Source organism: Oreochromis aureus, linkage group 22 (genome assembly GCF_013358895.1).
Source record: "Oreochromis aureus strain Israel breed Guangdong linkage group 22, ZZ_aureus, whole genome shotgun sequence".
Classification (NCBI taxonomy): Eukaryota; Metazoa; Chordata; class Actinopteri; order Cichliformes; family Cichlidae; genus Oreochromis; species Oreochromis aureus.
In genome coordinates, this window is record NC_052962.1 from 2038394 (window position 1) to 2054420 (window position 16027).

A 16027-nucleotide genomic window follows, 5' to 3' on the forward strand; every position below is an offset into this window, starting at 1 on the left:
GATGTATGTATAGTATGTCAGTCAATGGTAAGTGAGCTTGATATGGCCAAAAAAGCTGTTAACTTCCAAAGTATCATCGCGTCTCTTCTTAACCTAACTTCAACAACTCTTTGCTAAAGTTTCTTCCTTTCTCATCAACTTTATCTCCTGTAGTTACTACAGCTCTGCACATCACCCTAGTTTTGAAAATTGATACCAGCTCACCGTTCCTCAGACATTCTCTCAGTTCCTCCACACATATATCACCTAGACCATTTGCCTTCCACTCTCCATCTTCTTCATAGCTGCTGTCACTTCCTCCTTACTTACAATGATCCTCTGTACTTGCCGTATCTGTCCTTCTCTCTCTCTCTGTCTCTCTCATTTTCTTTATTGATCAGCTCATCAAACTACTCCTTCCATCTCAACACACTTTCTTTACTCATAGCAGATAGCACACTGTAAGCCTTTGCCTTTCTATCCCTTATTTGATGTACATTTAGTTCTTGCTCATTCCACCAGCAGCTCGTCTGTTTCCAGACGATACATAAAATACTGTAGTGCAGTTTTCCTCACCACTTCATCCAGCTTCTGCCATTCAATCCTGGATTTTACCTTCACTTAATTCCTTTTCTTGATATCCAGAGGCACCTTGCAAACTACCATCTGGTGCTGCCTAGCTGCATTATCTCCTGACATTACACCTACGTGCACTTTCTTTTACACTTGTCCGTCACCTTTTTTCAACACTCCTTTATCTGTCCTTGCACGCTTTTTGAGAAATCCAATACCGTCAGCCCTACCTACCCAACACTACCTCATCACCTCTGTTCCCTTAATCTACATGTCCACTAAAGTCTGCTTCAGTCTTCAAGCTTTAGCCTCAGCCTCAACTATCTGACAGGTTACAGTCACTTCAGAAAAAATTCAGGGGGGAAAAGTGGATATAGGAGTTTGGATAGTAAAGATTTTCATTCTTGTTTGCTACAAAATGTTTATTTTCTACTCATACTTCTGATTAAAATTATGTGAAGTTATGTACAAAAAATGTTGTTGTTTTTTTGTTGAGTTCGATCAGATATTCACCTTCAAATGTGGACTATGCTAATATGAAACGTGGATAGTTACCCTCAGATGTGGCATCCAGTAATAGCTTTTCAGCACGAGGAGCTTGTGGTGTGTCGGCCCTAAACAAGTAGCGAGTGATGGGAGGCTGCAGGCTCTCCTGGCCGCTTGTCACCTCTGCCAGTTCACAGAATAAAGTCACTCTTTCCTGCAGGAGCTCCAGCATCTCCTGGTCCTTGTGCTGCAGATCAGCTGATTGGATGACAATCAATCAGTCATCAGTCTAAAACAGACGTACAGAAAACCAAATCCTGCCTCTTCATAAGTCTCCCTTGTTTATGTTGATCTGACAGAAAGGTCCCGCAGGTCCCAGCCTTCACTAGACAAAATGTAAATGCTGATGCAGGATGCTTTAGTTTAACATACAGTTCATGTAAATAACTATTCAGTTCAATTTTCAGTTTAATTTTATTTGTATGAAACAAGCTCAGACATGGTCTAAACAGGAGGAGACCAGTGCAGCTATGACTGTGGAGCAGAAATGGTCCAGTGCGTTGAGTTTATGGACTTTCCAGCTGCTGTTTTTTTCTGGTGATTCTTTGGTCGACTTGTTATTTGCTTCATATCTTCATTTAACTTCCTAGTTTTAGTTTGTCCTGTTCTCAGTTCTTGGTTGTTGAGAGTTTAGTTCCACACTTGTGTCAATTCCCTGATAAGTTCATTCATGCCTGTTTCCTCGTTTAGTCACATGCTTCACTTCCTCTGCTTCTGGTTAGATGTCACTGCTCCAAAATTGTTTGCAATCAATACATCAGAAAAAAAGCAGCTTGATCAGAGAAATTCTGTTAGGCATTTGATGGTTCTACTGTTACCATAACTGCTTTGCTCTTTGTGGTTTTACTGTTTACTGTTATTCCAAACTTGTGATATGCTGTCTTCTTGTGCAAAAGCATTTACTGTGGGGCAAAAACGCAATCCAAGATAATACTGGCATGTCAGAAGATCTAAATAATTACTGATACTAGCACAGATGTTCTGCCTGAATAAACACATGAGCCAAAACTGCTGTGGATACTACAGCAGGTTTAATGTTTTAGATTTATATCCATGTTTGGTATGTTTGATACTCTGACAGGGCATGGTTTGGAGATCACAGTGTTGTTTGGTCAAACACCTCTGTATTTGGTAAAAGTATGGAAACCTTTAAATAACTATTTAGGACCAAAAAGGTGAAAGAACACCTGGTTATTCATCTTTTTGGTTAAAGTTTGTGGTAGAGAATACGTAGGCAGTTCCACCAATAAGCTACCATGTCATCTTTTTCTGGTTCCCAGGTATTTGAAATGTGAATGTAATTCAGTTAATCTGTATATTCTCCTGACCTTTGAGCCTCCTCAGATGAGCCTTGTGTTCCGACTCTATCAGGGGAAACTCTTCTCTTGATGGACACCTGAACACACAAAATCCAGACCACACATATCGTCTCATCAGTCATAAAACGGATACAAATGTTTTAGATTTGTCGGTTTTTTGTTCATAAACTAATTAGTAGACATTTATACCTCAATAATTATACAGATAGTAAAGATAGAAATTTGCAGTTTATCACAACTTGGGTCTCATTTTTGTAACTCGTCTGTATTACCCTCACCTATGGTTACAAGCTCTGGATGGTGACCAAAAACACGGGTACAAACAGAAATGAGCTTTCCCTGAAGGGTGTCTGACCTCTGGGGCGAGGAGCTCAGCCATCTGGGAGCTCCTCCGCATCAAAAAGAGCCATTTGACGTGGTTTGGGCGTCTGATAAGGACGCCTCCTGGGTGAGGTGTTCCCAGCATGTCCCATTGGGAGGAGGCTGGAGAGCGTGAGTGTCAAGATATTGAATAACACATGCATATACTGAGCTGAGGTTGAACTACACACCAAACTAATCACAGCCCCATTGCCCCCAAATTATATATATATTTATATAACAATAAACATACAGAGCGCCCCCATGGAGAAGAAACTGGAAGCTAGAAAGATGGAAATTATTCCCATGAAAAGATGTAAATACAGTGCAGTAAGTATTTCTGAATATTTCTCACTATACTGGCCCTGTGTGGTAAATCCCCCCTTTGTTGAATCATGAACTTTGTGGAAAGCTGAGTTAGATTTCAGTAGCCACACCCAACCCTGATTACTGTTAGACCAACTAAATCTAGAAAAGACTCAAACAGACAGTACTCAGATGTACACTAAAAGATCTCAAAAAGCAACACATCATATAACAATCTAAGGAAACTCAAGAACAACTGAGTAACAAAATTTTTGACATCTTACAAATCCAAAGACTTTGGGACTCCACCACAGACGGAGAAAACATCAAACAGTGATCAACTCCCCAGGGAAAGCACCAGAATTACTCCAGGAGGTCACAGAAGAACCTACAGCAACATCTAGAACAGACCTAGAACTGCAGTCCTACTTACCTCATTAGGTCAGTCGTCATGATTCAACAGTAACAAAGAAACTGGATTGTTTTGTATTTGCTAAACACATCTTGATGATCCCCAGAGTTTGTGTCCCGTTACATCTGGCATGAAACTAATGAGCATTTAAAAAAGCGTACATCATGAACCAGCCAGCATGACCCGGGCAGAGTGGCTCACTGCCAGTGGCGCATGAAGACCAGTCCCACAAGGCGCCCAGCCGAGCCCCCCACATCCCCCACATCCTCATCAATCCCGGAAGTGAGATGCACCCACCACTCCACATATCCCACGCCACTCTCGCCCCACTTGGAGTCAACAGACAACACAGGAGACATAAGAAAATGGCACCCACCCCATCATAGCAAACCAACACCCATGGAGGCGCCAAGGGCAAAGGCTCGTCCCTGAGAACCGCCGAGGGCCAGAAACCAGAAACCCCGGGACAAGAAGAGAGACAGCATGAGTGCAAGAGGGAGACGCAGGTGGCAGACACCACCGCCAACCCGCAAGTCTCACAACGCCTGTTCTTCTACACTCAGGTTTTATTTGAGTCATGTAAAATTTGTTTGATCTAACACAAAGAGATGCCTTAAAAAAACGAATAAAGGAAGTGTTGAATTTTTTTCCCAGTAAAACCTAAGATAAAGGTGATGAACAGCAATCTTTAGTTATAAAGTTTCTATAAAGCAGACTGGGACAAAAACCCCTACTGACATACACTTAGTACTCGACCAGGGAAACTCCTGCATGCAAGCAGAGCATGAAGAGGTTTATGGTAGCTGCTCATCAGGTTTAAGCAAACCCACCAAAGTCGTGGGGACAGAAGCCAAGGATGTATAAACTGAGAAATTTACTGTAAAGATGCCTCCAGTGTGGATGAATCTGAGAAGAAAAGACAGGTTGAACTGAGGTAAGAATATTTTATCACTGTGTTTTATTATCTTAATGCTGATAAGACAGCGTTGATGATCATTGGACCGGAAAAATGTCATTACTTCTCCCAAAACTTCACCTTGAAAATGGATGACTATGTCATAAATTGCAGGGACGGGGTAAAGACCTTGGGCGCATGATTTGACCCGGAGCGCTCCTTCGAGTCTCATGTAAAAGACACAACGAGGACTGCCTTCAATCACCTAAGAAACAGCTAAGATTTTTATTTGTTCGTCTTTTTTGTCTTCAAATAGCTGTTCAGCACTTTGTTTGAAAGTGCTTTATAAATAAAGTTATTATTATTATTAGTAGTAGTAGTAGTAGTAGTATTAGTATTAGTATTATTAGTATTATTATTAGTAGTATTATTATTATTATTATTATAGCAACCAGTGTGCCGACCTCATAACTTAGGAGGAAAGTACAGGCTCTATGAAAAACATGCTACATTTATTCTGCTATTCTGCTCAAATGCAAGTAAATATTTTGTCTGATTAATTTAGATTTTGTTTTCTGTGGGATTTACAGAGTCCATAATTTTCTCTGGGTAATTACCTTTTTCTTTATATTTTCTAAAATGTAGAAATAAGACCCAAGATGCAATAAATCTCAGTTTCCCCAACATGTAGATTACAAACTGATGGAAAGCTTTAGCATGTGTTGTATGTGTATTTACCCACTTGCTGACAGCGTGCTGTACATGGCGTATCCAGATGTTCTTGTCGTCCTTGGAAGCAGCATAAAACTCGTACATCTCAGGAGGAGTGGAATCACTAATCAGATACATGCCTCGTTCCTGATTGGCTATGTCCCTTACTATTAGGTTCTGAAGGGACAGTACTGGAGGTTTGTCCTAAAACGCACACCATGGATAGTTTTAGTGAAATAATAAGAGAAAGAGAAAAACGTATTGTAACTATGTGTTTTTTTACTCTGGTTTATCTTTTTATTTTACATAAATGACTTTGTTACATGAAAGCTTACACACACATACACCTCGAACAGGTAAAACAGCCAGGACACACCTAAAGATACAGATTCTGTGCATTTCATTGGGTTTTGGCTGAGGGGTCTTCTCGGGTTCTGTTAGCATGCTTAGCATGCCGCAGCTATTTGGTTACCAGTAATGCACATCATTGTACTTTCTCTTTCTTGCTGCATTCGCTCTCTGTCACCTGCTTCATCGCTGTCTGTGTGTAAGCAGTATTTACTTATTTATCAGTATTTATTTAGTGTTTTGAAATATCATTTTCAAAACAAAAGGGTTACAATCTTTTTAAAAAATGTCTTTCCACTCATCTATTCCAAAAATTATTCATTTATGTCATTAGTTTTAGCATGCTTTGGGGGTTTTTTGGTTAGTTTTTTGTGTGTGTTTTTAATATGTGTGCAAACATTTTCTTACCATAGATGGAAAGATGTACCTCTGGTCCTTCTCCTGCAGAAACACCAGGATGTCAGACATCAGTAAGACCTGTATATCTACACAAACACACACATAAACATTTTTTTTTAGAATAGAATCACCCTTTAGTGTCATTGTATAAAATCTTTACTTAATGCAATGCAGGATGGTTCTGGGTTTAAATGCTGAAGTGTGGGAGATAGAGGCAACCATAGAGACTCCACCACCCAGCAGGTTCAATCCCAGACTGTCAAACCTTGGTAACAACAACACAGCCCCTTTCTAAAAGTTTTATTTATACAGCACCAAATCACAACAACAGTTGCCTTAAGGCGCTGAGAGATTGATATTGCAAGGTAGGGACCTACAATAATACAGAGAAAACAGAGAAAACCTAAATCATATGACCCACTATGAGCAAGCCCTTTGGCGACAATGGGAAGGAAAAACTCCCTTTTAGCAGGAAGAAACCTCCAGCAGAACCAGGCTCAGGGAGGGGCGGGGCCATCTGCTCCAACCAGTTGGGGTCAGGGGACAAAGACAGGACAAATTATTAATAACTAATACAATAATATTATAATTAATAATAGTAAAATATTAATGATAAAATGAAGAATGGTTAATGCAGAGTAAATGTATAAACACACAGTGAATGAAGAAAAATCAAACAAAACAAAACAAGGTGAGTAAAGAAGCAGCACCCAGTGCATCATGGGAGTCCCCCAGCAGCCTACACCTATTGCAGCATAACTAAGGGAGGATTCAGGGTCACCTGATCCAGTCCTAACTATATGCTCTAATGGGGTGATATGGTATTGAAAAGTTAATAAGATAAGACGGTGCCTGATTATTCAAGACCTTGTTTGTGATTGAAAGGATTTCAAATTTGGATTTAACAGGGAGCCAATCATGAGCAGCCAGTATGGGAGTAATATCTTATATGTCGTGTTAAGGCCGTCATTTTCTCCATGGGTGTTAAAATCACCCACACCACTCGGACAGCCAACAGTTTAATATGACCATGTCTGACATTGTTAAAGAAAAACAAAAAAGATAAATGCTCATATTTAAGAGCATAAACAAAAACAAAAATCCAGTTAAATGTGACCACAGAATAATACCTGAGAAAGTTCAAACTGAAGCTATAATACATATACCTCTTTTATATAACATATTCTAATAGAGAACACTTTCACTGCTATACTTTACCAGTGAAAAGGTCAAACAACACAGGAGGTAAAAAAAAAAACTCCAGTTATGTTAAACACTATATTGATCATAGCTGATTTCTTAATTAACATGAAAATTAATCAGTAAGATACAGTTAACAACATAAGTCTCTTATTTTGGGCAAACACATCAGGTGGACTTTGTCCTCCACCGACATTCTTCTTCGTCTTTTGGTTTTTATTTATTCATTTTTCATATCGGCTTTGATGTCACACATTTTTTTTAATATTTTTCTTTTTTTACCAGGTCCATAATCCATGCCTCAGGGAACATTAACATAACATAACCTGTCACAGTCCTGGGTCGGTCTTTGAGTTCATTTCTAGTATCTTGGGTTCAGTTCCTGTGCTCCGTGTTCCCTCTGTCTCCTCAGTCAGTCATGTCTCTATGTCTCAGTGGTAAGTCAGCGTCGTTGTGTATGTCTCTTGCGTTTCCTGTTTTACTTTGAAAGTCCATGTCCTATGTCAGTGTATTCTGTTTTCCTCCCTGTCTCCTCATGTTTAATTAGGTTCAGCTGTGTCTCCCTCTTGTTGTGCATTTCCCTCGTTGCCTTCTGTGTATTTATGCTATGTGCTGTCCTCTGTCTCTTGTCGGTCTGCATTTATTCTTGCTTGCCTTTCATTCTAGTTGCGCAGGGTGTCCCGACTTTTCATTGTGCAAGCACAGTCGTACTTACTTTTATTATTATTTTTATTTCATTATATTTGTCATTTTTTAAATTGAGAATTTGTTTCATAATTGAGATTCATGGTTTTTAAGGTGTATTTTAATGTTGTTTATTATTAATGACAGAATAATTACATAAGCCAACGTATTACGTGTGTTTTATATATACGGTCTGTACATCAGGGGTGTCCAACTCCAGGCCTGGAGGGCTGGTGTCCTGCAGGTTTTAGATGTGTCCTTGATCCAACACAGCTGATTTAAATGACCTCAGCATGTCTTGAAGTTCTCCAGAGGCCTGAACTCATCATGTGATTCAGGTGTGCTGACCCAGGGTGTGATCTAAAGCCTGCAGGACACCGGCCCTCCAGGCCTGGAGGTCCCCACCCCTGCTGTACAGCTTTGTAAAGGTCAACTGAGGCTGATTTAAATGTTCAGTTTTGACTTGATGGTATTTTGTCAATATGAACCAAAATCTCTGAGGAATGTTTTCACCACCTTGTTGAATCTATGCCATAAAGAATTAAGACAGCTAGTAATAGGACAATAGTCAGTGTCTACCTGTTGTATTATGTTTGTTTTATTAAATATTAATCACCCAGTTGTTGTGTACCTTTGAGTCGTGATCCTGGAGTTTTCCAGAAAAGGGTCCCTTCACGGATAAGTCTCCTTCGGAGTAACTCTCCAGCTTTAAATATTCCTCCATCCCGTACTATGGCCTCAGCCCTTGGGTCAAGCTTGGCAAGGATTTCCTGAAGCCGCTGTGTTTTCTCCAGATCGTCCATCTGCCGACAGGAAATTCAATCTTACATTTTCAGTTTGATTAATTATTAAATTATGTATTAACATCTGAATGAACTAACGAGCTAATCTCAGTCAGCTAAAATGGATGTTACAAGGAGATTTTTAACATCCATTTTGAAACGGTGATGGAGGTGGAGGTGTGCTCTGAAGAGAAGAGGAATGAACATCACTTGAAGCAAGACAAAATAAATGTGTGTGAATTGGAGGGAGTCAGGTGGAAAGATGAACATGCAAAGATTAAAGATGGTGATGGTAGATGGGTACCAAGGGTCAACCATCTCAGGGAATGGACAGTGTACTAGAATGAAGACGAGAGCACAGGCAGGGTGGAGTGGGCTGAGATGAGTGTGGTGGGTGATTTGTCACAGAAGGACAGGAGCCATCATGAACAGGAAGGTTTACAGAATGGTAGCGAGACCTGCTGTCATCTATGGTTTGACAGGAGGTGGAGCCGGAGGTGCTGGATGGTCAGGTTTTTATTTGGAGTGACCAGGATGGACAAAGTTAGAAATGAGGACATCAGAGAGAGACTGAGATGTTCAAAAAAACAAACGGGACTCATTTTAAAATCATTCTTTTCCTCACAACACACTGAAACATCTGAGATAGGAACCTCATGTGTGGCAGTGCCTGCTAAAGCCCACATTAACCCCTGAGTAACCATATTAGTACTAAACATAATATTATTCATTCTCATGCATTGTCTGTTTTTAGTGGTATGCTTTGAGCTCATTAATGGTCTAAGTATTTAAAATTAAACTGAGTTTTACTGAGTTTTTTTTAGTAAAAGTAGAGGAATAGTAACAGTAACAATAGTAGTAGTAAGGTCTTATTACTAAAGGTTTTTCTATTGAAACTAATAAATACTACATATTATGACTGTATTACAGTATAATATATTATATGAGATTATTCAGTAGATAAAAACAGAAGTAAACAAGTCTTAGAAACAAACAAAGATCTCGAGTATGAGCTAAAAGAATTTGTGTGGAAGTTTAGATCCTGTCAAACAGGGCAGGGAATTGTTTGTCCTGCAAATGCTACAAATGCTCTCTTTAGTAAGTGAAACAGCTTGCCCACTTTACAGCTGAGGTAGGAGAGCGAAGAACAAACTAGAAAGCGAAAATTTCAGAAGAAATTTTAAGTGTGCCTATGCCGCTGCTAATCACTGTAGTTTGCCATTCATACGGCTACAGAGAGCAAAACTCAGAAGAGCAGCCATTCTCCACCATGAACTATGGTAAAAACAAACACCGCTCACGCTTCACAGATGACAGCTTACAGTTTTGTGTAAAGATGAAGTTACTTCGTACAACGCCGATTTGCAGACGCTGTGCACACAGGTTCATGAGCAGAAGTCCCATTGCACCACGGCAGACCCGACAATGTTTGCATGAACACGCTTTGAAGCATTACATTATGGACCACTTTTCACACATGCATTCACTTTTTGTTTTTGTTATTTTACACAGTGTTCTGAATTATGAACAATGGTCTACAGCCAATCTTGTGTATTATTATACAAACTTTGGTTGTGAGATTCAGATAACTATTTAATAAAAGCTAAATATTTTATATGACAGTAAGAAAGAAAAGTATATCTTTGTGTCCACCTTTCTCTGTTAATGCCCTAGCTGCCCCCGTAAAAGCTTTGCTAGATCCGCCCCTGCACAGTTACCAGCTGTCAGCTACACACAAAAAGGACCTTGGTCTTTGTCTCTCAGAAACAACTCATAACTTCCCTTCAACTCATTCATGTCACCTAAAGTGTAAACCTGTTTCTCCATCACCAGTTCAGCTCTGATGATTCAGTAAGGACATCTCCTGATTTCATCTTCATGCTCCAGCAAACATCAGCTGATACTAGAAATTAAAATCAAAAGAATTCTAACAACAGCTGATCAAGCTTAAACGTGCTGCTGTTGTTTAGCGCGATAAATAAGAGCGAACAGCCGATCATTGATCAGTTTCATGATTGACGTTTCAACACGCGAGAGAATGACAGGGGAGGCTTCGTAACGACAGAATAAATCATAATGTTTTCTCTGAATGTGGGACGATTCGGCAACTCTATGAACTAACCCTAATGAATAAAATAAAGTCCAACGTCAGTAACTTAGTGCGCACACAGCTGTATATAAACTCCCGTGGCATTACGATTGTAAAAGGTCAACGAAAATAAATTACACCTAAACTCGGTTTATATCTGACCCAAATAGAGTGCAGTTCATAACTTCTTACCTGAAATTCAGTTCACCTCACGCTCCTGCCTTCGCTTTCCAGCATCATCGGCCCATATAAGCGAAAAATAAGTCCAGCTAAAACACATACTGTCGGCGAGCGACCGGGTGCTGACACGAGTTTCACCCGCCTCAATATAAGCCAAGCCTGGGTGCTTTTTCACGAAGGGTCGCTAGCGGCGCTAGCTAACTATGCTAGCGGCGCTAGCTAGCTAGCCGGCTATCAGCAACACATAAGAGAACTGCTGCTAAATAAACTACACCTAAACTCGGTTTATATCTGACCCAAATAGAGTGCAGGTCATAACTTCTTACCTGAAATTCAGTTCACCTCACGCTCCTGCCTTCGCTTTCCTGATCCACGATTGACCTCCGCGTTAGCAAACACCGGTCGATCGGCGGTTGCGGCATGTCCTTTCTGTCATACACCGGTGGATAGCTGCCCACTGTTGTAGCTCCGCATTATAGCACCACCAAACAACTCAGTTATTTTTTCCACATCCAGCTGTAACTCCGATTCTGTGCGAGCATTTGCGAGACCGGGAGGTGAAAGGAGAGAGAGTCCCTCGCTGTCCATTTGCAGCCAAGTGCGGCAGCTAGCTAGGTAGCCGGCTAGCTGTCAGGCAGGACCGAGGTCGTCAGAGCATTGTCGCTAATATGGGATGTCTTGATAAAACAAGCAGATATTTGAAGTTTACACACCTACATTCTCGCCTGAAAATATCTTAAAAGTTTATTTTGTGACCTAGAAACACTAATAAAAGACATATAAAATGAAGTGGTGGCCGCCATTGTTTAACTCGGCAGAGGTGTGCTATGAATTGTGGGATATGGAGTTTTCCACCAAGCATAGAAGCCATTGTGTTTACCGTAACTATTCAATGGTTCGCGCAACCTTAAAACCTCAATGGTTCCTGAAAGCAGCGAGGCTGTGCGCGCCATTGATATTGTCGTCATTACGGTATCCAAATAAGGGTAGACAGGCTGTACCACTCCCGGCATACCACTAGAGAGAGCCAACACACCACAAATGAAGTTTGAAATTTGTTTCAATGGGACCAAAAGATGGCGCCAACACACCACAAATGAAGTCTGTTTATTTGGCGCCAAAAGATGAATTGGCCTAAAGTTGCACTAAAATATTAATATTTAAAAACTATAAAAGTCATAAACACCAAAAGTCATGACATAATAGTCCAGCTCCAGCCGCACAAAATGATCTAACATATGTAACCCTAATGTCAAAACTGTTCGGCAGAGGAGCGCGGAAAAATTTTCACTAAAATATTAATATTTAAAAACTATAAAATTCATAAACACCAAAAGTCATAGCACACCATTCCAGATCCGGCCGCACAAAATGAGGTAACATATATGAAGCTTTTCTCAAAACTGCGGGGACGTGATACGTGCGAAATTTAGGCGGAAGATGGAGAATAATAATAACTAGAAAGCGAAAATTTCAGAAGAAATTTTATGTGTGCCTATGCGCTGCTATTCAGTGTAGTTTGCCATTCATACAGCTACAGAGAGCAAAACTCAGAAGAGCAGCCATTCTCCACCATGAACTATGGTAAAACAAACACCGCTCACGCTTCACAGATGACAGCTTACAGTTTTGTGTAAAGATGAAGTTACCATTACAGCGCCGATTTGCAGGCGCTGTGCACACAGGTTCATGAGCAGAAGTCCCATTGTACCACGGCAGATCCGACAATGTTTGCATGAACACGCTTTGAAGCATTACGTTATGGACCACTTTTCACACATGGTTGGTGTACCCAAACAGCCGGCTGTAGCTTTTCAACTCACAGCCCGACACACACCAAAAACAGCCGAGAGAGCACAGACTACGCCCGAGAGGCGTGATTGCAGGTGCCGCTCAGGTGGGTCCACCTCCCCTGCAGCGGCACTGCAGACCACGCCCGCCACACACATCAAACACGTAAAATAAATATTTATGCACTTTTGCATTCACTTTTTGTTTTTGTTATTTTTACACAGTGTTCTGAATGATGAACAATGGTCTACAGCCAATCTTGTGTATTATTATACAAACTTTGGTTGTAAGATTCAGATAACTATTTAATAAAAGCTAAATATTTTTATATGAGTAAAGAGAAAAGTATATCTTTGTGTCCACCTTTCTCTGTTAATGCCCTACCTGGCTCCCTGGCAAAAGCTTTGCTAGATCCGCCCCTGCACAGTTACCAGCTGTCAGCTACACAAAAAGGAGCTTGGTGTATATTTGTCTGTCAGAAACAGTTCATAACTTCCCTTCTTCAACTCATTCATGTCACCTAAGGGTAAACCTGTTTCTCCATCACCAGTTCAGCTCTGATGATTCAGTAAGGACATCTCCTGATTTCATCTTCATGCTCCAGCAAACATCAGCTGATACTAGAAATTAAAATCAAAAGAATTCTAACAACAGCTGATCAAGCTTAAACGTGCTGCTGTTGTTTAGCACGATAAACAAACAAGAGAGAAAAGCCGATCATTGATCAGTTTCATGACTGAAGTTTCAACAGACGAGAGAATGACAGGGAGGCTGTCATAAAGTTCAACATCGGTAACATCGGTAACTTAGCACGCACACAGCTGTATACAAACTCCGTAGTGCTAGCTAGCACGCAGTACGAGTTATTGTAAGTGATTGAAAAGTCAGCACAACGAAAATAAACTACACCTAAACTCGGTTTATATCTGACCCAAATAGAGTGCAGGTCATAACTTCTTACCTGAAATTCAGTTCACCTCACGATCCTGCCTTCGCTTTCTGATCCACGATTGACCTCCGCGTTAGCAAACACCGGTCGATCGACGGTAGCCTCACCGCCTTGTATGTCTCGTTCGCGGCATGTCCTTTCTGTCACACACGGTGGATAGCTGCCCTCTGTTGTAGCTCCACCACCAAACAACTCAGTTATTTTTTCCACATCGACCAGCATCATCGGCCCATATAAAGCGAAAAATAAGTCCAGCTAAGACACAGACCCTTGCCGAGCGATCGGGCGATTAAACAAATTTTAGCCACCTCACTATCAGCCAAGCCTGGGTGGTTTTTCACGAAGGGTCGCTAGTCGCGCTAGCTAGCTAAGCTAGCGGCGCTAGCTAGCTAGCCAGCCGGCTATCAGCAACACGTAAGAGAACTGTTGCTAAATAAACTACACCTAAACTCGGTTTATATCTGACCCAAATAGAGTGCAGGTCATAACTTCTTACCTGAAATTCAGTTCACCTCACGCTCCTGCCTTCGCTTTCCCTGATCCACGATTGACCTCGCGTTAGCAAACACCGGACGATCGGCGGTAGCCTCACCGCCTTGTATGTCTCGTTTGCGGCATGTCCTTTCTGTCACACACGGTGGATAGCTGCCCTCTGTTGTAGCTCCACCACCAAACAACTCAGTTATTTTTTCCACATCGACCAGCATCATCGGCCCATATAAAGCGAAAAATAAGTCCAGCTAAGACACAGACCCTTGCCGGCGATCGGGCGATTACACAAATTTTAGCCACCTCACTATCAGCCAAGCCTGGGTGGTTTTTCACGAAGGCGCTAGCTAGCTAAGCTAAGCGGCGCTAGCTAACTAACCGGCTATCAGCAACACTTAAGAGAATTGTCGCTAATATGGGATGTCTTGATAAAGCGAGCAGATATTTGAAGTTTACACACCTACATTCTCGCCTGAAAATATCTTAAAAGTGTATTTTGTGACCTAGAAACACGAATAAAAGACACATAAAACGAAGTGGTGTCCGCCATTGTTTGACTTCGGTAGAGGCATGCTATGAATTGTGGGATATGTAGTTTTCACCAAGCATGGCACCCTTTAGGCGTACTACTCCCGGTATACCACTAGAGAGAGCCAACACACCACAAATGAAGTCTGTTTCTATGGTGCCAAAAGCAGAATCTTTCTCAGGAGCCTAGAAATTGGCCTAAATTTGCACTAAAATCTAAATATTTCAAAAACTATAAAAGTTATAAACACCAAAAGTCACACCATACTAGCCCAGCTCCAGCCGCACAAAATGATGTAACATATGTACCCCTATTGTCAAAACTGTTTGGCAGAGGAGCGCGGGAAAATTTTCACTAAAATATTAATATTTAAAAAACTATAATAGTCATAAACACCAAAAGTCATAGCACACCATTCCATGATACGTGCCGAAATTTAGGCGGAAGATGGAGAATAATAATAAGAAGAAGAAGAAGAAGAAGAATAAATCCGACGAATAGTAATATGTGTGCCTCTTGGCATAGGCACACATAATAATAAATCCGACGAATAGTAATATGTGTGCCTCTTGGCATAGGCACACATAATAATAAGAATAATAAATCCGACGAATAGTAATATGTGTGCCTCTTGGCATAGGCACACATAATAATAATAATAAATCCGAGGAATAGTAATATGTGTGCCTCTTGGCATAGGCACACATAATAAATCCGAGGAATAGTAATATGTGTGCCTCTTGGCATAGGCACACATAATAAATCCGAGGAATAGTAATATGTGTGCCTCTTGGCATAGGCACACATAATAATAAGAATAATAAATCCGAGGAATAGTAATATGTGTGCCTCTTGGCATAGGCACACATAATGAATGCGTGAGTGAATGAGTGTTTGCACTGACTTGTACTTGATGTCTGAATGTGTAAGATTTATAAAAGAACTTAAATTCTTTGTGAGTTCGCTGATATTTGAATTTGAATATGAAGAGAATGAATGACACACAGATTATTGCACAGGGAGAGAACACTTCAGCACCTGTTGGTCAATTGAACTAAGAAGTTCTCTGACCATCAGTAGAGCCTGGGCCACAGAGGAAGCTTCTTCTTCATCATCTGGATAAAAAACAAGCAAACATCCTTGCATGTTATCTTGCTCACATAGAAACAAGCATCAGATTCATCTCTAATTTCAGTAAAACTGTGAAGTTTGAATTTCATCTTCTGACAATTTTTTCAAAAGAAAGAACGAAATATAAATTTGCATATATGAGTTTTAATTTACTAAATCCAGCTCACAAAAGCTTTATGTATCAAATATATTACCCTGGGTGTTAAAGGGTTAAGTTTTCCATAAATAACAGAAAATGGAGAAGAGGAAAAGGTTCACATTGAAGCCTGGTTTTGCTTCGATGTGTGAAACCATAAATGTAGCTATTAGCTAAATGTGAAAACTAGCATTTTTTAATTTTCTAGTGACGTGGTAG

At 40.6% G+C, this 16027-nt stretch overlaps 1 protein-coding gene across 1 annotated transcript in view; it reads right to left on the minus strand.

The window, feature by feature from the left end:
* arhgef1a (Rho guanine nucleotide exchange factor (GEF) 1a) overlaps positions 1-16027 on the minus strand; it is a 39616-nt gene that overhangs the window by 11087 nt on the left and 12502 nt on the right. Inside the window, exons 11-16 of the mRNA XM_031756620.2 lie at positions 15580-15656; positions 8364-8535; positions 5858-5934; positions 5133-5305; positions 2427-2494; positions 1108-1296 (exon numbers count right to left, since the gene is read on the minus strand). Coding sequence (XP_031612480.1) covers positions 1108-1296; positions 2427-2494; positions 5133-5305; positions 5858-5934; positions 8364-8535; positions 15580-15656 — 756 coding nt within the window. The remainder of the gene's footprint in view (positions 1-1107; positions 1297-2426; positions 2495-5132; positions 5306-5857; positions 5935-8363; positions 8536-15579; positions 15657-16027) is intronic.